This window comes from Leptonychotes weddellii, chromosome 15, assembly GCF_054177405.1.
Source record: "Leptonychotes weddellii isolate Sample4059 chromosome 15, ASM5417740v2, whole genome shotgun sequence".
Lineage (NCBI taxonomy): Eukaryota > Metazoa > Chordata > Mammalia > Carnivora > Phocidae > Leptonychotes > Leptonychotes weddellii.
The window spans coordinates 9,377,302-9,402,007 of record NC_138383.1 but is presented as its reverse complement, the minus strand read 5'-3'; the positions used below and the strand labels follow the sequence as shown (position 1 = coordinate 9,402,007).

General features: G+C 42.1%; 1 protein-coding gene across 3 annotated transcripts; it reads left to right on the top strand.

The window, feature by feature from the left end:
* The first annotated feature begins 536 nt into the window (after positions 1 to 536).
* Positions 537 to 11,984, top strand: KCNJ2 (potassium inwardly rectifying channel subfamily J member 2). 3 transcript variants are annotated; one of them, XM_081804597.1, is made up of 3 exons: positions 537 to 553; positions 798 to 896; positions 6,707 to 11,984. In XM_081804597.1, exon 3 carries the CDS (start codon positions 6,925 to 6,927, stop codon positions 8,206 to 8,208), a length of 1,284 nt encoding a protein of 427 aa, XP_081660723.1. In that variant the 5' UTR covers positions 537 to 553; positions 798 to 896; positions 6,707 to 6,924; the 3' UTR covers positions 8,209 to 11,984. The 3 variants fall into 3 exon arrangements, with proteins under 3 accessions (XP_081660723.1, XP_081660722.1, XP_006732125.1); XM_081804596.1 differs by lacking the exon at positions 537 to 553 and adding an exon at positions 585 to 662; XM_006732062.3 differs by lacking the exons at positions 537 to 553; positions 798 to 896 and adding an exon at positions 1,579 to 1,759.
* The last annotated feature ends 12,722 nt before the right edge of the window (positions 11,985 to 24,706 follow it).

The following is a 24,706-nucleotide window of genomic DNA, read 5'->3' as shown; positions in this document are numbered from 1 at the left end:
CAGGGTTTTAAAAGGCAAGACGGTTACAGGGCTTGCAGGGCTGTATAATCTCAGCGAGTGGAATGGAACAGCAATACGTTCGGCTATCAAAGCAGATACATCGCATGCTCAACTTATTGCACACTTTTAATTTCAGTATCTCGCTCAGCGCTAGAAAAAGCGGCACACTTGCTAAAGCGGGGTTAAGTACGCATCTGCAAAACCTAGCATATCTCACCAGCACCTCCTAGGGGCCATGTGGGGGTATGAAGCTAGGAAGTGGGTACCCGCGCAGACCCTTTCCTTGAATTGTCAGTTTCACGTCCCCTACACACAAAAATCCACCGTGTCTGCGCCGCCCCGAATACGAGCTAGATTGGCGAAGCAGTTCAGCGACTCTAGGGAGGCCGTTGAGAGGTTTAAATAAACTGCACGAAAGACGCATTTGCTCGCTTGAGGAAATAAAACATTACACACACACACACAGGAATTTCAAACTCTGTGTAAGGAAGACTCCTAAATATATTGTGTCCTTTAAGAGCAAAGCTTCGTTATGACACCACAGCACTCAGAGGTATATGCACTTACTCCATTTACACAGACACACACACCGACACACGGACACACGGATTAATCTGCAAAGTTCCAGGATCCAGACGCGGTTAACACTGAAGTTGACATAGGTTTTTAAAGGGTCTACATGCTCTTGCCTGGTTGCTGGGAATGAGGGCTGGGAGGCGCTGATGCGAGGGCAGAGCTGAGTGTCTGTAGGAGTTGCTGTTCCAGAGAATTCATTACTCTAATTGCTCTGATTTTAGATCGGTAGAGCGTGCCGGGCGGTGGTGGAGACAGAGACTGAGGGCGGACAATGCGAGAGGGAACGAGTCGTTCACCCTTCAGAGAAGTCCAGGCGCTCTGTAAGTAATTCACGAACAGCCCGGAGCAGGAAGAGCCCAGCGGCTCTGTAGTTGCAACAGTTGTGCGCGTCTGAATCCCGCCGGGTTCTGCGCGCCGGTCCCGGTCCCTTTCCCCAGTGGATTCGCGGCTTCTCCGCGCACCGCAGGTTCTGCGGGGAATTCGGGGGGGGCGGGGGGCGTGGGGAGCTCTGGGTGGGGGGGGGAGAGCGAGGGGAGAGGGAGACGCGCTTGGGCTGAAAGGCAATCCTCCCCGCCTGCAAACGTGTCGTCCGGCCCTGGCACCTCGCGGGCCCCTCGAGGAGCCCGCACAGCACAGCCGCCACCGAGGAGAGGACAAGGGAAGTGTGGGGCCCGGCGAGGGCGAGGAAGCTTTGCCCAAGGCCAGGCTGCAATTAGGCAGCCGTAAAAAGCCCGGCCGCGGAGCTTCCCACCTGCTGCTGTCCCAGCTGGGGCGCAACCTCCTCCTCCCCGGCCGGGGCCGGACTCCCAGACCCGGCTCGCAGGGCGGAGGGGGCGGAAGCGGCGGCAGGTTCTCCTCGCTGGCAGCGTCGCGGGCCGCGGGTGTAGCATCGTCCCCTCCCCGCCGCGATTCCCGGGGCCGGCCGTGCGGCCAGGCGCGCTGCGATTGGCTGGCCGAGGCCGGGGGGCGGAGCCAGGCGGGCCGGTATCTCAAAAGAGCCCAGGATATTGCAGAGCGCACTGGAGCCCTGGCCAGCGCGCAGCCTTCCCCGACGCCGGCAAGCTGGGTTCTTGGGGATTCTGGTTTGCTTTGGCTCACTCGCTTTTTACAAACTACTGGATCTTACATGCCTCTGTACCCCCCACTTCCACTTCATGTCCCCATGCTCCTGCGCCAGCAACAGGTAAGGGCTGCTGTGTGTTTTCTTCCCTCCTTGTCTCCCGCTGCCTGTGTGTCCTGGGGAGTGGACTCGGGCCGCCGTCCCCAACCCTACCCTGCCCCGCTGCTCCAGAGGTGCCCAGCTGTCACGCTGCTGTAGCGCTTACCCACGCTGCGGAGTCCCAGATCATGCCTATAGAGTTTGTGTGCGCACCAGAACATCCCCAGAGCTAAAAATACTGAGACATGCTTGGAACAGTTGAGCAATAGAAACAGATTTCTCTGCAGCATCTGTTTGTGCTCATAACTTCCAGTGCACCAGCTGTAGCGAGATACTGAGTTTGGAGACAGGGGCGAGGGAGCCTGTGTTCGATTCTCGCTCTAAGGGGAAAAAAAAAAAAAGGCGAGGGTGGGGGTGGGGAGTGCTTCTAGAGCACTGGTCTCAAATCTTGGCAGACTTGGGACTCAGCACTAGTCTTGATCCTTGGCGTCTTTTTTTTTTTTTTTTCCCTTTGTCATTGCTTCAAGTGTAGCATCGAGTTCCAAACAGAGCGAGCGTCTGAAAGTTGCTTTGCTGGGGAAAGAGAGCGCGAGCCCGAGTTGGATTTGAGCCCGAAGACCGCAAAACTTTCACATCATATGTCACTCCCTCTTAAGCAACGTATTATTCTTAGTAATAATAGCATTAATACCTAAGTTGAAGACAGCGTGGTTTCAGGAAAGAGCACAGTGGTCAAAAAGACTGGATTCTGCAAGAAGATTGCATCATATCATAGACTCGTCATGACAGTTGAAAAAAAAAATCGAGATAGGAAATGGGCAGTTTAAGTGTCTGTGTCTGGATGAGCCTTACCAATGGGATGGTAACTAGGATACGGCTGTGAATCCTGGGGATTTTCATATACTCAGAATTACCTGTTAGGAAACAAGGCATCGGAAACGTGTTTAGGGTATGCAAAGAATGCATATTGCCTTTTACCACTTGCTTTCTTTTCACATTAATAATCAATACGCTGTTAGATCTCCTCTCACTAACCACTGCCCTAGGTCTGCTATATATTACCTGTTGCCAATAGCTGGAAAAATCTCAAGGCTCAAGGAGTAAGACATGTTACCACAGGGATGGTGAGAGGGGTCAAAGTTGGGGTCAAGGTCATTTAACTTTGCTTTTAACCCCTCTCCCTCCTGTTTTGATGGCACTTTCTTTAACATTATTGGTATCCTTAGGAATATTTATTCTAAACTCTTGTGAATTTGGCCTTTTTTTTTTTTTAAGGACACACAGTATTTCTACTCTCTTCAGATGCCCCAGGTGTAGAATCTCTGGGTAACTGTAGAGTCCTTATATGACTTCTCAGTAGCATGAAAGATTGGCCACATCTTTACCTGAACAGATAGACCATTGCAGGGGTTTTTTAATCACCAGGTACGTATATTTCTCAGCATTTGCAAATGCTGAGTGATGCTACATGCACTGTTGAGTATAGATGTTAGATAGATAAATGCCTATCCCTCTACCCTGCCCCTATTTCCCCTCCCCCTCCCTTCTGTTTACTGAGCTTCTAAGAGGTTGCTTTGCTAGCAGTTGTGCTCACATAGCAACATGTGCCCAGAGCACACTCAGGCTGGTCTATATGGCGTCAGCTGGGGAATAACTGCTCTGAACACTCATTAGCAGACCTCTCTCTCAGCCCAGCACGCTTTCTTTTACTATCCTTATTTGCTATCCATAGTCAGAAACTTTCTTATCCACTGCACACCATGACCATATTATGAGACACATTTATTCTCATTTATTTCTCATAATTATGTTTTTCTAGTTTTTTATCACCCAAATTGGAAATATTTCCTATATGGGAACAATGATTTAGATTCACTCATTTATACAGTGTTATCTCCTTGACCTTGAATTTATCTATAGCGCTCTCTCTCTCTTTAACATCTACCTAAGGTTGAAACGGCTGAACTATTTTTTTCCATTGCTTATGCTTAATTTTGGCTCAGCCTATAAATAGTCTTAACATGAACAGCACCACATGTAGCCTCTCAATTTCCCAGAAATACTTTCTACCTCATTGGTTATAGCCTGGGTAAAATGATTATTTGTATCTATTAAATTTATATCAGGCCCTTAAATATTTTGGCTGAGAGGGGAGTTTACACATTGTTCGTCAAACCGAATATGGTTTCTCCTGAATTGCACCCAGCAAGGAGTCAGATCACTTAGTGTTCTCATCTCCTCTTAATCGAATGTTTCTCAGAGAATTATTTTGAATATATGCCTAAAATAAAGCTGCACAAAAGCCCTATTCCTAATGAAAGTTTTTTTCCAGATGCTCATGAATTGGTGATTTTTAGTGAGAGAAAAGCAGGCAAGGAAGTTTTCTGCTCGTCTAGAGCCACTTGGGCATGTGGGCAGGTCAGTGAGGAGGGCGTTCTTCATAATGAGATGTTAAGACAATTACCCTAGCAAACTGTGGCAGGTTCCAGATTTTTGCTATGTAGTCAGCTCCCCAAAACTCTGAATACACATAACGTGTGTGCACACATATACACACATAAATCTGTTTTGGAGCATATCTATTGGAAGTGACAAAAGCTTCCATTTTGCCAAAAGAATCTTTCCCCCCCACCTTTCCAGGCAGAATGGTAAAATTTCTAAATGATGCTCCACATGTGGAACAAATTCTGTCATTAACAGTGGAAATAAGACAGTAATAGTCATTCAATACAGGCTATTTTCAAAGTTCTAAAGGCAGAGAGCTCTTGGTTAGGAAGCTAGTATAGTGTGTTTTGTGGAATTCAAACTAATGTCCTGGGGTCAAGATTTTTGGAAGGTCATAATTCAGTCTTTAGATTTCGTATGGTTGTTATGCTTTAATCTGGAAAGAGTGCAGAAATAAGTCAGAAGAAATTTGAAACTGTCTACTCATGGTCCCTAATGGTAACTCAGATGGAAGGATTGTTTTGAATGATAAAAAGGGAGTTTCTTGGTGTCAACTTATAAGACTCTGAAGTCATTCAGACCTCAAGGATACAAGCACTATTTAAATGAGGCGCCCCCTTCCCCTGTTTTGGAGAGTACACCTGCATCTGATGTTCTATTCTTATCTCTCTCTGGTTTTGCATAGAAATCCTTGGCAATTTCATTTGAGCCCAATAATCTGAAATCACTGTTAAAAAAAATTCTTTCCACGTCCAGGATCTAGAACCCTGAGGAATAGGAATCTTATTTCTTTTGTCCAAGTACAAACTTCATAGGGAAGCAGACAAAACATTGAAGCAGGTGGAAGACTGGGAAGGCACAGTAACTTCTTTTTATAAAGTAATTCAAAGGCACTTTCAAATCGGGCATCATTTACGTGTCAAAAGCTGCCAAAATGTAACACACATTGCAATTTTCACAGATGACTAATCTCAGGAAAAATGTGTTGGGGCACATTCTTGCATAATAACTTGGATAAGGAGGGAGAAGTGAAAAGACTGTAACAAGGCATTTTCAAAGACAATGCACCTTGCCTCTCCTTAAGGGGGTGCGCAAAAACAAGATAAATGACTTGCTTGATTTGTTTGCAGGTGGCTCGGCTGAAATTGGTTCTGTTAACTACTTAATCTCAGTGTGGTTTGGTGGGGAGAAAGAAAAAGTGGAGTCCTCATTATCAGGGCTGCAGCGAATTTCTGTTCCTTTCCATCTGTTTTCCATCGTCCCCCTTTACTACACGAGATCGATTGGGTTGTTGGACGAGTGGAGAATCACTTCTGGTTTTTCGTTCTATGCTGTATTCATTTTGTTAATTTCTATTTGATACAGGGAAACACTTTGGACTTTATCTTAGACTTCTGTGAGTCAAGGAAAAAATAGTTTCTGTAGAGTGAAGATGGGAAGTTAAAGTAAATAGGTAGTTATTGAGGTTAGGATGAGGCTAGAGGAGAAAACTGAAAACTACTGTTTGTTCACATGAGGTAAAGGTGAGTGCCTTCTCCATGGGAACATAGAGCAAACAGTAGCGCTCGAAGTGAAAGTAAGCTGACTGACAATTATGACCTACTCCTACAAAGTTGTCTCTGTTTGGGAAAACACAGAACTGGACCCACATGAAATGAGTTCCTGCCTTATCACAATCCGCTAAAGACCTGGTCCTTTGGCACAAAGGTGCTTACTTCCTAGCCTGTCATTACACATGGCGGTCCCCTCTCTGGAGAATTTCAGGACTCATTGCTAGGCAACAGACTCGCTCTTTATCCCCCAGAGCAAACCTACGCCTTCAAGTCAGAATCACTTGCACTAACAGAGATGTTATCGGGCATTTCTGCAAAGGGGCTGCTTGCAGTGTGTGAAGTGATGAAGCAAGCCCAACCAGTCTCCAGAAATCGGGACCGATTTCAGGGCATTATAAGGGCTGCCTGCTCAGTTGTTTTTTGTTTTTCTTATCATTTAAACAAAATAGTCTGTGCCTTCTGATTTTCACCGTGTCATCGAGGGCTCTGGTATCCTCCCATAATGCACCTGCAACTCAATATTAATATTCTGCCTTGATGCAAACTGTTCTCTAGACGTGTCTGAGGTCTCAAAGCCTCGTGACAAACCTTGGACTTAGCAAGTCTTTCTTCTGCTTAATAACTTGGGACCCTAGTAAGTAGAGAAGGCCAGCGAGAGAATGAAAGAGGTTTATCTGTAAAAATAGAATCTCCTAGATTGCTGGAAAAAATAGGGGAAAAAGAACCTGAAATTTTGATTGAAAGACTGTCCCAAATAATGAACTCTCTTATGCTTAATGACTTTATGCTTTTAAATACAGTAAAAAATATTTTTAGGGTACAAGGAAATTAAATACCTTATAATTTACTGCAGAGTATATCTATCTGTATCTGGCTGTGTCTTGCTAGGAAATGTTACCTTAGAGAGTAGAACCCATTAATAATGAGTTCTTTTCTAATGAATAATGTCTTTTTTTGTTGTTGTTGTTTTCAGGACATGTACTCTGGATGTCAGCTGAGTTACTGAGGTAGTTCTGCATGTCCGTAGACAGACCTTGGTAGAACCTCGAGAGGCTCCTGGAAACCCCCAATCTCTCCTTATTCTTTTTTGTGTGTGTCCTCACTGAACATTCAAAACTGTTTCTCCAAAGGGTTTTGCAAAAACTCAGACTGTTTTCCAAAGCAGAAGCACTGGAGTCCACGGCAGAAGCGATGGGCAGTGTGCGAACCAACCGCTATAGCATTGTCTCTTCAGAAGAAGACGGGATGAAGTTGGCCACCATGGCGGTTGCAAATGGCTTTGGGAACGGGAAGAGTAAAGTCCACACTCGACAGCAGTGCAGGAACCGCTTTGTGAAGAAAGACGGCCACTGCAACGTTCAGTTCATCAACGTGGGGGAGAAGGGACAACGGTACCTTGCAGACATTTTTACCACGTGCGTGGACATTCGCTGGCGGTGGATGCTGGTTATCTTCTGCCTGGCTTTTGTTCTCTCGTGGCTGTTCTTTGGCTGTGTGTTTTGGTTGATAGCTCTGCTCCATGGGGATCTGGATGCGTCAAGAGAGAGCAAAGCTTGCGTGTCTGAGGTCAACAGCTTCACGGCTGCCTTCCTTTTCTCCATCGAGACCCAGACAACCATAGGCTACGGCTTCAGGTGTGTCACAGATGAGTGCCCGATTGCGGTCTTCATGGTGGTGTTCCAGTCAATTGTGGGCTGCATCATCGATGCCTTTATCATCGGCGCCGTTATGGCAAAGATGGCAAAGCCAAAGAAGAGAAACGAGACCCTGGTCTTCAGTCACAACGCTGTGATTGCCATGAGAGACGGCAAGCTGTGTTTGATGTGGCGGGTGGGCAATCTTCGGAAAAGCCACTTGGTGGAAGCTCATGTGAGAGCCCAGCTGCTCAAATCCAGAATTACTTCCGAAGGGGAGTACATCCCCCTGGATCAAATAGATATCAATGTCGGGTTTGACAGCGGAATTGACCGCATATTTCTGGTGTCCCCGATCACGATAGTCCATGAAATAGATGAAGACAGTCCTTTATATGATTTGAGTAAACAGGACATTGACAACGCAGACTTTGAAATTGTGGTGATTCTGGAGGGCATGGTGGAAGCCACGGCCATGACGACACAATGCCGTAGCTCCTATCTGGCAAATGAGATCCTTTGGGGCCACCGCTACGAGCCTGTACTCTTCGAGGAGAAGCACTATTACAAAGTGGACTATTCCAGGTTCCACAAGACTTACGAAGTGCCCAACACTCCCCTCTGTAGCGCCAGAGACTTAGCAGAGAAGAAATATATCCTCTCAAATGCTAATTCATTTTGCTACGAAAATGAAGTCGCCCTCACAAGCAAAGAGGAAGATGACAGTGACAATGGGATTCCAGAGAGCACCAGTACGGACACACCCCCAGACATAGACCTTCACAACCAGGCAAGTGTCCCTCTAGAGCCCAGGCCCTTACGGCGAGAGTCGGAGATATGACTGCTTCTTTCTCTGGAATATTTTACTTTAAAATAACAGTCTGTTGGTCCAAGGCCCCAAGCAGTTATTCGGATGACGGTACCAGTGAAGAGGTGGGTCAAGGCAAGTGGCCACAAAGGACTGAGGCTAGCACAATGGTTTCAAAGAAAGACTGTAAGCTCGGAGATGAACATAAAGCACTCAACATGCCTCCCCCCGTCCCCCTCCCCTGTGACCCAATGGCACATACATGTTGTAGAATAAGTTATGGGGTTTTTATGTTTTGTTTTGTGTTTTTTACAAAACTTGAACTTGCAGGCAAGCCTTGGTTGGGTATTTGACTAATCCAGAATGCTTCTCTTTAGGGAACAAGAATGTTTTTAATGGCATAACAAAGGCAAGACTCTGCCTTAATTTTTGAAAAGCTGCTAACTACATGAACACAAATTGTATTTTTGTTGCCGTGTAGTTTTTCTTTCGTGTAATTTAAAAGTCAGTGTTGAACTTTGTTGAAAGCTCATGATATGTGCTTCAAAGTGGCAAGTATTTGGCTACTAAGCTGCCAAAACGAGAGCCTGATTTTTTTGAGGCCAGTAATTTGTTTGCTAGAATTGATTTTCTCTCTCTCTCTCTCTCTCTTTCTCTGGTTACATAAGGGCATTATGTAACACTAGCCAAATGGTAGCCTCTGGGTTTTGTTTTGTTTTTTTTTTTTCCTTCCATGATGTTAATGGGTTATCTCAAATTTTAAGTTAAACTACCTAAAATAAATACCAAAGATAATGCACATTTTTGCACAGTGGAGCTTATACTAAAAAGGATAGAAAGCCCCACGGCTGCCTTGAAATCAAGAAACAATAACTTTGAACCTCAGCAAGACCTCGAACTGCCCTCTCCTTTTTCACCTTACTCAGAAAATAGAACATCATACACACAAAGTCTAGTAAGTGTCCGTGTTTTTTCGATTTTGCTCTTTCATACAACTTGTGTTTGATAGGGGAAGAAGAAAGGTGAAGTAAAATTCACACATACACAGTCAAAATATCTTTTCTTTCCTGCTTGGTAGGGCTGGCCAGGCCAACGCATAAGGTGAGAGATGGTGATGTGCTCCTAGATTTGTCTGGATTTCCCCTGTTCGCACATTCCAAAATTTATTCCATAAGATAAGACCTAAGTTGGAGTTAGTTGGCATCTCCAAAAGCTGAGCCACCCAACATGAAAGATAGATAGGTTTAAACTCTTGTGGCTGAATGCATTGCCCCAACTGCCAGGACATTTCCAACTTGACTTGGCCTTCGAGAAGATGCCACGCCTGGCCTCTAGGCTGGTTCTTCGCATCAGTCTGTCTGGAGCGAATCCTACAGTGTCTGGAAGGCTGCAGATGCCAAAGGGGGGGCCGGCACGGTGTGGACTGGCCACTTTGATGTAGCACATCAGCTCAAGTATTTGTGACGGAGAGGAAAGTAACTTTATTTTAATGGTAGAGGGTAGGAATGAAAATGTCACAGTATTTGGGGGCCAACAAGAGCCATACAAAATATAACACAGCCACAAGCAGGAGGAGATAGCGATCCAAAGGGTTATTTCTCCTTTATGTATGCACATTTGAGATTGGATCCGAGCTGATCCTTCTTGCCTGTGGAGCCCTAGAGCAGGTTACTAAGGACACATTGTTTTCCAGAAGTCTCTCCTGCCTGGCTGCCTGACTTGATTGAAACATTTTTTTTTTTTTTTTTCCCCTCCCTGCTCTAACTCAATCATGGAACTCTTTTTTGGTTTAAAGTTCCTTATGTGTGAATTCTGGGGGTTGCTGACTTTTCTTTTTCACTGGAGTCTCAAAATCAACTCTCTTATGGTATTATATCCCTGTATGCCATTAAAAAAACAGCTTGTTCCGGAATCCTGTATTTTGTAAACTGATGTGTGTGATGGTCTCTGGGTCTTGAACAGCCATCTCTGAATGCCGTGCCTGCAATAATATGAGAGTTTCTGCTGTTCTCAGCCTTCAAAGCCGCCGGGTTTGAAAACTGTGGTGTTCTTTTCATGGAAACCGAGACAGAGATGTCAAGCAAAGGGATGCTATTTTAAATCCAAATTTAAAGGCAGGTTTGGGAAGTTGTTTAGAGAGCTGGACGAATTGGGATTGACTGGACAAAAGGATTGACAGACGAGGGAACAATTCGGCCTTTGAGGGCGAGAGGTTACTGAGGGCTTCAGCTGCTGCTATTTCGATATTTTGCAAAGGAAAATAATCAAACCAAAGAGTATTCAGTGATATGTAAATTAAATGAAGATGCAGTGGAGCACGGAGTGACCACTAAGAGGGCTCCTCCCAAATACACAGTGTTGCCACTTAAAAGGACTTGAGACAGTTGAAAGAGGGTGGGGTCTGGGGGCAAGAACGAGGGAGGGAAATCTTTCAACTTCTTTCTGAAAAACAGAAAAAAAAATCTAAAATTTCTGGTGCACAGGTTTGTTTTTGTTTTGTTTTGTTTTTTTCCAAGAAAATTTTGCAGAAGCTATGTTTTTAAAGTGTACATTTTATAAAGTTTATCAGATATTTTCATATTTAAAGCCAAATGTAAATAGAAGTCTGTAAAGGGAAAAAAAAATGCCATAGAAAGTATAATTTCAGTGCAGCAATTTCGGAGAGCTAGTACCTCTATGCTACAGGTTAGCATGGTCTTAGCAAATATTTACCAGCCTTATAAGGTTCGTATTGCTATGTTCTGTTATTTATTTCAGCATGGACTGTTCCTTTGAAAGCTTTTCCTAGTTAGTAGTATTTTAACAATTACAAGCTTTAAATGGAGATTTTTTTTTTTTGTCAAGAGCCAAGACACAGGTAATGCACAACATTTTTTGTTGCATTTTACCTTCAAAACATCTGTCCTTATTGACTGGGTCTCCTTAATTAGTGCACATACATCATTAGAATGAAGTCAGAGGAGACTCACCGTGAATACCTGGGGTCTCTTCCCAGGTACGTGTTCCTTCTCTATTGCAAGCAAAACCCCCATTGAATTTACTTAGGAATTACTCCCTTTTAAAGAATTTTTGCTCGTATCTGGATGGGCATTATATTTTTGGGAGGAGGCATAGATTGCTGGTTATCCTATTTTTAAATAAAAGATAGACAAAGTGAACTCTATTTTGACTATTGAGAATGGAATAGTTTTCTATCCCTCTAAGAGTATACTTGAATCAGACATTGTAAGGATGTCAGGATAGACAGCACTGTAGCCATTTCCAAATTCCTGGAGAAAGTCTGTTTTACCTTTTTTAAAAAAAAAACAAAAAACACAAATAAACTATTCATGCGTTATTTCTTCTCTTCACTTCCTTCCTTCCCTATGAAGCCCCATCCCAAACCTTGACCGTCTGTTTGATGAGCTCTATCCCCCAAATCATTTTACCCATGCAAATGACAAATGTCAGCTCCCGTTTTATAATAAAGCCGCTCAGTAAAGGCAAAAAGCTTGTTCTGAGAAGCAGGGTGAGTTCTTTCTCACTCTGTGTCTAATAACGTTAAGGCGAAAAATTAAGTGTTGCGTAGTCCCCTCCCCACTCCCGACGAGAACCTCTTTTCTAGTTACGTTGGGTTTCACCTCTGGGCTCTGGCGAGTTGAACAGTCCCGGCCTTTGACAATCGTGATAGTTATTATTTTCCCGTTTGCCGTCTTTTTGTATCTGAAAGTCTTCCTATTGTACTGCACAAACCATGGATTGTACATATTTTTATATATTATGTCTTATTTTATTATTTCTAAATAAAAAATTAAAAAATTGAAGACAAATCCGTGCAAGAATTTGCGGGCCTCCTGTATGGTTACTGTTAGCATCGCTAAGATAGGAAGCCAATGTTCCCAAAGCACAGGACAGAAGGGATGATAGTTGGGATGAATAGAGCCATAGAAATGGCCTCAAGAAGGAGGTGTGGTGCGGTGGCAGATTAACGTAATCCAAGCTAGAGGAAGTCAAACTCATATTTTGTTCTTGGACGGAACAGGGGAGGTAGAGAGAGGGTAGCAAACAAGCTAGCAAACAACACTGATGAAACATATTATAAGCTTTAGATTTAGAGTCTCTGTTTAAATGATGGTATTTATCCTTTATGGAGCCTAAACTATGTATAGGGTTCTGCCTTGTATGTTATCTCAACCGTGCTCCCCCCTCCCAGATTAGGATAGTATTCTTCTTGTATTGTAAATCAGGAGTTGATGAAAGTATTCTGTAAAGGGCCGGACGGTAAATGTTTTTGGCTCTGCAGAACAGAGGGTCTGCCTCCATTATGCCCTTGGAGTGCAAAAGCAATCACTGATAATAGGAAAACAAATGATGTGGCTGTGTTTCAATAAAACTTTACTTATAACTACAGGTGATGGGCCAGATTGGGCCCATGGCCTGTAATTTATCAATCCCTGGTACAGAGGAAACTGAGGCTGTGTTTAAAGCTAATAAAATTCGAGTTCCAGGTTTTATGTGCCTCCACACTTAGTTTAATCCACTAAACTGTATATTGTTTCAGGGCACAAAGTTACCAGGGAACTTTGAGTCTGGAGATTGGAGTCTCAGAGAAAATGCTACTCACAGAAAATGCTACTTCTTCTAGCAGATTTGGAATAACTTCACTGTTGTTTCATGATTGGAAATCTTGAGAAAATCTGCATTCTGAAATATGGGTTGCTCCTTAATATTTTTTCTTTAACAAATACTCATGTGGCACTTACTGTGTTTCAAGCATGGTTCTAGATTCTTTGTAAGTATTAAGTACTTTAATCTTAACAGCAGCTCTATGGAGTAGGCAGTGCTATTATCCTCATTTAAGAAATGAGGAACCAGGACCAGAGAGGTCGAGTGCCTTGTGCAAGCACACACAGCAAGTAGGTATGAGAGCTGAGATTTAAACTGAGGCCATTTAGCACCTGGCTGTACTTTTTACCAGTCCTCTGTGCTTTCCATTTGGAGGCATTCTTGGTTAAAAGTTTCACCATTTACCCCAAGGCCTTTCTGCCTCTTAATTTTTATTTTTCTAGGTGATGAAAATGCATTCTGGTTCTCCACATGGGACACATGAGCCCAGGATTCTCACCTCCTTCAAAACCTGCTCCTCCATTTCTCATCCAGTTTTTGGAGAGAGTGAGCAGCTCACAAAGGGTAGACTAAGGACAAATTTAAGCACTGGTTGTGGGATTTGGGTAAATTTCAAACTTCAAATTAATTTCAATTAACTAGGAATTGCTTAGTCCTGACTCCAGGCGAAACCACAAAGCCCTGTTACTAAGCAAGTTGCCCGCACCCTACCCCATCATACACTTCTGCTCTCTTCCCACTGTAGGGAGCCAAAGGTATACCATGAGCTTCTTGGTGACTGAGCCCACTGAGCAAGATACATAATGGTACCTCCAGACAGTGAGTTGAATGCGATATGGGCCTCACCTCTACTTTTTAAAATTTTGTTATTAAATACACATGCAAAAACAAAAGGCAGAGGTGGGATTTCAGAGACCTTCTGCTTAGGCTTCTTTTCAGTGACAGTCAAACAAAAACCTCCAAATACTGGCCTTCTGAAGCAGTAGGAGGCCAGATCACACTTGCAAAGAAGAAAACAAATTTCCCTCCAGAAATTTCCATCTTAGAGCTGGTGGAACAGATTAAGTCAATCAGATTTCCTTCCCCAATTTAAATAAATGCATAAATAAAGGAAGACTAGCTCTACCCACTTTAAGGGAAGTAAAGAACCAAGTCTGTGATCAGCATATTTCAAGAACCCAGAGCCTTTTTTTTTTTTTTTTCCTCAAAATAGTTCAGGTCAAGGGCTCTAGTGACCTGATGATTTGAGCCACTACCTGAGGATTGTTATCATGACTTTAAAAATTTCATAATTACAAGGTAATACCTGCAAGGCACTAGCACAAAACTATCACACTGACCTCTTCTAGAATAGGGTGATCACCTGTCCTGGTTTGCCTGGGAGAGAGGGATTTCCCCAGATGCAGGGCTCACAGTGCTACAACTGGGAATGTGCTGGGCAAACCGGGATGAGTCAGTCCCCTAGGTTAGAAGCTAGAGGAGTGGAGTGTTGGGGAAGGAAAGGAGAGAGATGGTTAAGAAGAACATGGAAGGGGAGGAGTTTAAAATCCAACACAGGCGTGTTATTAACTCATAAGAATAATAATGATGAATAATTACCTCTAAGTGGCTTTCTCCAAATAACTGAGAGTTGTTGCCTCAAGGGCATCAATTGTTTTGGAGGGACGGTTTTCTAAAATATTACACAATTCTCTGCTTATTTAAAAAAATGATATGTATTATTTAATGTTTCCTTGTGCAACACAAGCTAATAGTTGTTGCTCTGCCTGGTGCTTGTAAATTTTGTCCACGAAATCATCAGCTGCTGTTTCGTCCATCACCAGAGTCCCCTAGCATCATTTAGGTCTTTCCTCCCATCTGCTGTGCCCAGGAAATAAGATAATCCATTCTAAGGACTATATGAAGAACATCAGAATGCCAGGCAAATCAGGAAACTCACAGATGAGACACAAAAGTCTGGCTTGAACAGAGGGATTTCATGGTGACTGTACTCATTTCCAGAGATTTCTTTTTTTTTTTTTTTAATTTCAGGTTTCAGATTATATGCTGAGAGGTTGAGGCTGTTAAGGGGTTTGGCTTCTAGAATATCCTATTCAACTTGACCAAATATTTATTGAGGAATTATGATATGGTGCGGGTTATTCAGAGTTTTCTATGTGGACTTGGTCTTCCTTAGATCATAGTTTAGAAAATGAGCAGTTCAGATGGATATTCATTTTCATTCCTTTTGAATGGATATCAAAATATTTGGATATTCATAGAAAAGCAGTTGAGTTTTAGATACAAGAAATTTACGTATAACAACAATAGCTACTGGTTGAGTATTTACGATGCATTAGCCACCACACAAAGACAGAACTGTTGCCCTCCATAGGCAGGAATCCTCACTTCATTAAATATTTTTTTTTCAGGGATGTTGCCATGGAGCCAAATACTTTTGCAAGACCTTATTGGGAATTGCTTAAGTTGGTTTCGTAAAAACTTTGCTCCCAAAGATGCTGTTCTTTCACTTCGTGCTGAATGATTGTTCCGATCCCAGTCTCCGCTGAGATTAGGTCTGTGGAATCATTTGCCTTAGCACCTCCGCCATCTAGACACATGGGCAGAAAACATCCCTTGGGCAAGTGTCTGGGTTCACTCCTGGTTAACAAACAAATGAACCAAATCTCACACTGTACAGTTTTATTTGGTTTTTGTTTTTCAAATTTTTTGCTAATCTACTTCCACATCTAAAGTCCTAGTCAAGCAATTTCTTCTTTGACCCTGCAGAGGGTTCCACTAAATAGGATATATGAGAGTTTCTTTTAAAATATATAAATGGCTGCATTAGGGGTTTAGACACAGACCCATAACAACAGATTATTTACCAATAACGAAATGTTTAAGCAAGTGCGTACACATCCCTAACAAAATACTCTTGGTAAAGGTGCTCTCAGATGGCTGCCATTCATGCAAAAATGAGGGAAAGTCGAATCAATCATTCGGAGATGTTCTTCAGTTCTGTCAGAAGCTCTTTGGGTGGCCGTAAGATCAAAAGCGCTCCTCCTTGCCTTTTCCAGGAGCAGCCAAAAGTTGCAGGCTGCATCGCTTGGGCACATTCAGTCAATGAGGTAGCTGAATAAGATGCCCCGGAGTTGCCATAGAAACTGCAAGAAGCATCGAAGCACCTTCTCCTGCATCCTCTTTAATTTCATCTGAGTGACTTTATTCAAGAACCAAAAATAAAAAGTGCACAAGGATGTAATTATTTAAAAAGCTGTGTTCGATTATAAATACAGTATGTACTTTGGCCTCAGTCTGCAGCTCGCTCCTCCCTTCTGTTTCGAGACATTTGAACTATTCAAACGGGAGTCTTCATTTAAGGTTTAATGGAAGTGAGCCCAAATTTGCCAAGATAAGGGGATGAGGCCGTCTTCTGAGTTTCTACATTTTCCCAGCTCATACTCAACGTCTGGATGTGAAGTCTTTTAAAAGAGGGTCCATTTCTAGGGTCTGTTCATTCGTATTAGGCCACCTGGACTCACCAGGGCTTACTGAAATTGCTCTGCCTTCAGGCATTCACTGATCTAAAACATTCTATAGGTTTATGATCATTGTGTCGGTTAATAAAAAGAAGTGGACAGAAGAATGCCAAAAAGCAATTAGTGGAGAAGCTGGTTAACAAAACTCTTCTTTTTTTTTCTTCTTCTTCTTCTTCTTCTTCTTCTTCTTCTTCTTCTTCTTCTTCTTCTTCTTCTTCTTCTTCTTCTTCTTCTTCTTCTTCTTCCCTCCCTCCTCCTTCTCCTTCTTCTCCTCTCCTTCCCTTTTTATCAATCATGCTGCTACTGCAATACACAGCTCTTTTCACAATGAAGAGGTGGAGGAGGGAGGCACATATCCCTCACCAGTAGTCCTATTGCAATATTCACCTAGGAGAAAGGGTCAGGACGACAGAGGCAGCCCCTGTTCTTTACCCCTTCTGATGGACTGATGGATTAAATTTGCTGGAAGAGAAAGTTACCTTCTCCCTACTCTCCTGTTCTGGAAACAAGGTAATCCTGAACCTACCTGCTGGCATGATTTGAAAAGTGTTCAGGTTGCTATTTCCTGCTAGTGATTTGCATGAAGTGGTGTGCAATATGGAATTTACTTAAAAAGGACAAATGCAAAGGTACAAGGTATGTCCGATAAGCAAGAATACAACCTATGTGTGGTCTGCGTATATGCCTGTGAATACATTTTCTTGGTTTGGAGGATTAGGTACACCCTCTCACCATTTTACATAGTGTGTGGGCCCTACCCTGCAAGGTTCTCTGCAAGGCAAGTGAGTCCTTTCTATGAGTAAAATATGAAAGAATGTCCCTGTTTTGGAGAGATGACAGCCTGCAGGTAAAAACTGGCTGGTTGATCTGGTGCCATTTCTAAAACCAAGTTGACTATGTTGCTTAAGTACCTGCTGAAACCAGCTACATGCTTGCAAAAAATATGGAGCTGAAGAAATTGCTTGCGAATCTAAGGTTGAAAATGTTTACTTTAAGGAACCTGGAATTCTCAGACCTTTGTACCTAGAGGTATGTAACAACTACTCAGAGGAGGTTATTACTCTGTCCATCTTAGTTATTATATAAGATAAAAAGAAATCTGTGCAGTTACAAAGCTGCCCTTATCTAACCAGGAGGGTCTTCCTAATCACATGGTCATTTGTTTTGCTTAGCATCTTCCTGGGTTTTAGGAGGCAAAAAGAGTCAAGTCTGGCTGGGCACTCCTAGGGAAGGGAGAAGGGAAGAGGGAAAAGTCCTCATAGAGATAGGACCTACAAGATGAGTTAGATTTTTTTTTTTTCCTGTGCTGAAAACCCTACTCAACCTCCCATATGAAATTTTCTGCAAAGCCCACATTGCATTATAATGGATTTTTAAATCATTTTGGAAAGACTCAAAGAAGAATTGAATTCTAGTTGTGGGTCAATGTGGGGAAAACAAAAACAAAACCAAACCAACACCAACAACAGCAACTAAAAACCAGAAACAGTCCATCTGAACTCAGAGCCAAGCATATATTTAAAGCTGTGTTTTAAGGAACCTCTGAGTGGTTATTACCTACCTCTGGGTATAAAGGTCTGGGAATTCTAGGTTTTAGAGTCCAGTTACTTTTGACCTTTGAGCCTTGGTTTGCTCATTGGAAAATAAGAACAAAAACAGAATTTTGTGAGATTTGAAAAGAGATCTTTTTTGTAAGAGTGCTTTATGATTGAAAGTACTGTATGTGTTAGTTTTATATTTGTAGTAGCAATTTTTTAATTTCCTAATATATATCATCTTTACTCCAAATTCAAAGCATTGGTCCATCTCCCCTCTCCCTCCCCCGCCCCCAAAAAAAGAGGAAGAAAAAAGAAAAGAAAAAGAAAATTGCCCTTTCTCATTTTGGAAACATTCACCAAGCATCTAACACCCAGAACTATGATGTATGCTGGAGATTCAAAGGTACTCTTTTCAAAGAGCTTGGAGTTGGGTGAGGGGGAATGAGAACAATAATCACAGTAAACTAATTTTAGATTTCTTTTTTTTTTTTTTAAAGATTTCATTTATTTATTTGACAGAGAGAGACACAGGGAGAGAGGGAACACAAGCAGAGGGAGTGGGAGAAGGCGAAGCAAGCTTCCCACAGAGCAGGGAGCCCGATGTGGGGCTCCATCCCAGGACCCTGGGATCATGACCTGAGCCAAAGGCAGACGCTTAACAACTGAGCCACCCAGGTGCCCCTAATTTTAGATTTCTATATTTGTGCTCTGACCTTAGCAATCAAGCCAAAAGACCTCCAATATAGTGTCTGTGCATGAGATGTAAGCATACTCTTCTCCACCCTTGCCGAGAAAATCCATGGCATTACCTGTCATGTTGTATTATATGTACTAAATGTCAAGGTGGTTGTTTTTTTGTTTTTTTTTGTACTGGAGTTTCTAAGGTTGGAGTTTATGCACCTGGACCCTGGCACTATGTGAAGGAAAGGCGTTGTTCTTGGCAAAATGCTCAGTAACAAACCTATCAGATTACAGAGTGAATTTCCTTTATCTTGGGGCATTGGACTCTATTCAGGGGGCAAGAAGAATAGGATTTCACAGCTTGTTAAGACATGCTAGTTATTTCTTATTCTCGTTCTTTCTGAGAGGAGAGTGTAGTCTCCTGGCATACCTCCTAGTAGGGTCAATGCCCAAACAAGAAACATATTAGGTGCTGCCTTCTGCTGAACAAAATGGCTTCACTGGCCAAAAACACAACAACTGCTTCCCAAGTGCAAGGGGCTGGCTCTTCCTGGAACTTGAGCCAAACTAGCGTGTCCTTGCTCTGTCACAGACGATCGGGGACGTTTCTGTCAGTGTTGGTTGTATAAGAAAGCGTCCTCTCTGCCATCTCCGTGTCTGAAGCGATTTCCCCTCATTGGATTCCAAAGGATTTTTTCTCTCTCACTTCCTTGCAGAGTTTTTTTTTCTCTCAGTGCTTTCATCAGATCATTTTGCAAGCCAAATCACTACATTTTCATGTCACTGAAATCTTCCTGGAAAATCTGCTAAAATGAACCATTTATTTTTCCTTTGACAAATTCTTTTAAAAGGAAGGCAGTATTCCTGACAAGGAGTTAGGAGGGAGCTCATTTTGCCCATCATCCACACCCTACCATGTGCTCACACACCCACGCACACCCACACGCACCCACCTGCATATGCAGGAATAAAACTGAATGCACTCCATTTACTCCATTTACTCCCAGAGTCTCACTTTTAAGGAGTCTCTCTTGTGATATCGGTAAGAACAAAGGGGAAATCCAGCCTAGAGACTGCACAAACATCCCATAACTCAGATCATTTAGCCTGAATTATTTATTGTTTATGTCTTATAGTTACAAGAAAGGAAACAGTAATTACAGTGGGATTGTGGGTGATTCTCACTTTCTGCTTTTAATTTATTTACAATTTCCACAACTTTCCAATGAAAAGATATCATTGTTTTAGGTCTTATGCAAGATTATTGAGTTGAACACATGGCTCATTTTTCCCATTCTTTTTTTTCTTTGTTTTATAATACATGCATTAATTTATAAAATATCATCGGGGTGCCACTTTTGCCAAAACCCATAGGCTTTTGGATATGTAGCATTCTCATGTTTTTAAAAATTTCTAAGTAGTTTGCAATAACTCAAAGATTATTAAAAAGAATCTTTTAAAATATCCAGTTGGATATTTGTTTATTTTTTGTATTGTTTTATTCTTGTGGAAGGAGGCTATCTCTTTCCTTTTGTTTTTAATTTCTAATTTTATTGAACCATAATCAGAAAACATGTAATATATTATTTTCTTTCAAATACGATGATCAGTTTTTGTAAATATGCCATGACTATTTGAAATCAAAGTATATCTAAGGAGTGGGTTCCATGGTGTAATGGTTAGCACTCTGGACTCTGAAATCAAAGTATATCTGTACTTTGTTAGGTACATATTCTATGCATTTATATGCCTGTTAATTACATCATTCTATAATTCAAGTATTATATAATTCAAATATTCCAAAACTTTAAATATGTTCATCTGTGTAATCTCTTGACTACTGAGATTAAGTGTGTTTAAGTCTTTATAATGATGATGAAATAGTCTATTTCTAGTTGTATTTTTTTTTTTAAGATTTATTTATTTGAGAGAGATTGCATGCACTCACAAGCTGGGGGAGGAGCAGAGGGAGAGAATCTTCAAGTAGGCTCACCTGCTGAGTGCTGAACCCAACTTGGGGCTTTCTCTCAGGACCCATGAGATCACCACCTGAGCCAAAACCAAGAGTTGGTGGCTGAACCGACCGAGCCACCCAGGTGCCCCACTACTTGTATTTCTAACAGCATTTGCTTCCTGTATGTCTCAGTGATAATATTGTTAGGTGTATTCATGTTAATGACTGTTCAATCTTATTGGAGGATTGTCACTTTATCAAATAAAATAATCCTCTCCTTTGCCATGAATTATTTTTTTGTCAGACAGTAATACGACAATGCTGTTTTAGGTTTTTTTGTGTGTGGTTTTTCCTTCCTTCCTTCTTTCTTTCTTTCCTTCCTTCCTTCTTTCTTTCCTCCCTTCCTTTCTTTCTTTCTTTCTTTCTTTCTTTCTTTCTTCCTTCCTTTCTTTCTTTCTTTCTTTCTTCTTTCTTTCTTTCTTTCTTTCTTTCTTTCTTTCTTTCTTTCTTTCTTTCTTTCTTTCTTTCATGTTTACCCAGTATCTGTTTTTTCCTCCCTGTAGTCTGTAATTAGATGTAATTACATCTTTCTTTTTTTTAAAAAGATTTTATTTATTTATTTGACAGAGAGACATACAGCAAGAGAGGGAACACAAGCAGGGGGAGTGGGAGAGGGAGAAACAGGCTTCCTGTGGAGCAGGGAGCCCGATGGAGGCGGAGCTCGATCCCAGGACCCTGGGATCATGACCTGAGCCAAAGGCAGACGCTTAACGACTGAGTCCCTGTAATTACATCTTTCTATGTAATTTTTTATATGTCTGATTTTTAGACCAAATTTGAGGAGAAAATTTATCATTATTCTGAATACTCATGTTTTCTATTTTCCTTGCCCCATCTCTCTTTCTTTCCTGCCCTTTACTATATTGATGTCTTTGTCCTTACTTTTTCTTTTGTTGATCTAGTTCTTTTATTTTAGTGGTTGTCCTTATATATTCGATAGTTGTATTTAAACAAGCCATTCCGAAAATGCCTAGGACTGGTTCGCATTTATATCAATTTTTCCAATAAGACAAAAACTTAACATGCCTTCACCTCTCTTCCCTTCCTTCACATCCCTAAGCGTGGAATTTCTGCACCCTGTTGTACATGATAAAAATCAGAGCTGAATGCATTTTCGTGGATTTTATTTTAAATTTGATGCAAATTCATTATGCTCTCCTCATAAAGATGAAACAGACATTAGAGTGATTCAAGTAGAATACAATTTTTACTATGTCAACAGAGGAATCTGGATTAAGTTGTAAATTCCAGGAAATAGGTCAAGTTGTTAATTTGATATTGAGCACAGCTGCCTTTCACAGTTGCTTTCGAGAGCCCACAACAGTTTACCTTTCATCCATCATTGCGTGTGGTAAAGGACCACTTGTATTTAAACAGATCTTCTGAGTCATTCTGAGGCATGGGAGTTTGAGAACTCCTGCACTAGACCTAACATAGATCTAACATAGATGGGCCCCACCCCAGAGTTTCTAAGTCAGTAGGCTTGGGGTGGGGCCCCAGCATTTGCATTTCTAACAAGTTCTTAAGTGGTGCACGAGATGCTGGCCTAAGGCTTCCGCAGGAGGCACAGCTAGTCTAGGGCCATAAATTCTGAACAGATGCTCTGGGTACTTATCTTGCCTGTAGCAAACTAGCTCTATCACCTTGGGACATTTACCCTTCCAAGAATCCAGTTTCCTCAGGTAAAGAGGCAGAGGAAGGACCAGATAGCTCCTTCTCCAAAAACTAGCTAACTCCAGTTTTTGCTTCCCGCGCCCCCCGTAAAGACACTATGATTTTTTTTTCTATTTCATTTAATAAGAGAGAACATCACATTCATGCATTTATCAGCGATGTTAAGATAATTACATCAAGATTATTGTTTTTAGTATTTATACACTGGTAAAAATTTCATACAAAAAGATGCAACAGATTTGTTAGAAGCAGAAACAAGAAACAAAAAACCCAAAACAAATGACCCCAATAACAACTAGGGAAGTAAATTTCCAGCAGAATAGAGAGTAGCTTGCATAAAGCATGCCATTAATATTTATATGTTTAACTAGTGGACCAAAAATATGCTTCTGTGTATATGTTGTTAGCAGCCAAATTAAAGGAAAACAGTCAAAATAAGACAAATGGCTTAAGAAATACGTAAAGTGCTATTGTCATCTGTAGGCGAAGGAAAATACCTCAATTCAGGGAGCCTGGTTAAAACAGAGAGAAGACTTTGATAACAGGGAGTTTTTTTGAAAAACCGATAACGATGGTTATGATTTGAATAGAGATGGTAGAGAGGACATCTCAAGCAGAGGGCCCAACTGCAAACACACATACAAACATGGGAAACTTGAGGCATATCTCGCTAACCACAAGAGACCCATTTTGTCTAGGGCTGCGATTTTGCTCCCCAGGAGCTTTTGACAATGTCTAGAGACATTTTTAGTTGTCATAACTTGGGCGGGGGGGGGATTGCTACTGGCATCTTAGTGGGTGGAGGACAGACTTGCTGCTCAACATTCTACAAGGAACAGGACAGGCCCCACAACAAAGAATTACCGAGTCCAATATGTCAATAGGGCCAAAGTTGAGAAGCCCTAGTCTAGGGCTTCTCTGAGACATTAATGGGGAGTAAAATTGGAAAGTAGCTTAAGGATTTTAAATTATTTTATTTGAAACAGAAGGTTATGAGCGACCACTGAAGTTTTCAGAGTAAGAGAATGGTGAAGCTATAGTGACTTTTAGGAAGATGAAATGTCAAATACATAGAGTTGTCGGGAGGAGTAAGAGGTGAAGATAGGAGCTGCCTGGGTGGCTCAGTCATTGAATGTCTGTCTTCGGCTCAGGTCATGATCCCGGGGTCCTGGGATCGAGCCCTGCATCGGGCTCCCTGCTCAGCAGGAAGCCTGCTTCTCCCTCTCCCACTCCCCCTGCTTGTGTTCCATCTCTTGCTATCTCTCTCTGTCAAATAAATAAATAAAATCTTAAAAGGAAAAAAAAAAGAGCCAATGGCAATATTTTGATGACCAGTAATAAGTGCTTGAACTTGAGAATGGAAAAGAAGTGGTCCATTCCAGAGACTCTGCAGAAGAAGAATGTACATGATTTGGCAACTGTTTAAATCATGGGAGGGAAGAAGGTGGCAGGGAGAATCAAAGGTTGGTCAGGAGCTGAATCAGGAAACGGGAGTCAGGAGAGAGGGCTGGTTGGATGGGATGGGTGGAGAATACCCAGTGAGTCTCCAGTGCGGGCAGGACATTTATAGGTGGACACATCAAACAGGCTGCTAGAAGGCAGACAGAATCAGGGTAACACTTCTGTCTACATTCCTAAACTCTTGCAGTTGAGTTGAACCAAGGTAACACCTTCGTTTGCACCAGTGAAACCTTTTCACTCTTAGGTGGCAGGGGGCATGGACTTGGCTTTTCAGCAATTCCACTAGAGAGGACAGCTCATGTAGTCTCAGCCTAGCAGTGTATGATTGGAGTGCACTAAATGTTTCATGGTAGTCAAGAGAAGTAATGGTTTTTGTTTACTAGAAATTGTGTCTGCTTCTGTGTACATTGTCCATGATTTCAGGGTTGTAAATTTGCAAGTCACATTTGTTTTCTGGGCATGAGTTCACATTTATGTAAATCAGCTTCACATGCTGCTGCAAATCCGCTCAAGTCGACTATTCAGCACATCCCAACATGTACATTTGAGAGGTTTCCATGAATTACATTCTTTGTTCTAATCCTGCATTGACTCATGCCTATGTACTTGCCATCATTCCTGCTGCAACTTGACCCACGATGCTTTGTTAGCCTTGTTATATGTGTCTTACTTTGCAGTGGGCATTGATGCTTCTCCCTCCTCCTCTGATGGCATGAGTAGAAGTAGAGGAGGCCAGGAATTAATCACTGCCCACAGCTGAAGTACACAGCAGCCAGAAACAGGCATTTTGATGTATCCATTAGATGGAAGCATGGCCAGTTTAATTCGTTCTGACTTATGCAAGGCACATTTGCTTCCACTTCAGGATTTCCTCATGCTTCCAGCTCCGTAGAATCACGCAATGTTAGAATCTACCAATTCTGTGTATCCCAACCATATTTTTGCCATACAATTTGAGTTTATGATACAAAGAGTAAACATGATGTAAGGTGACAAACTCTAGTAAGTTACAACATTTCTTTCTATCCGTGTCCCAT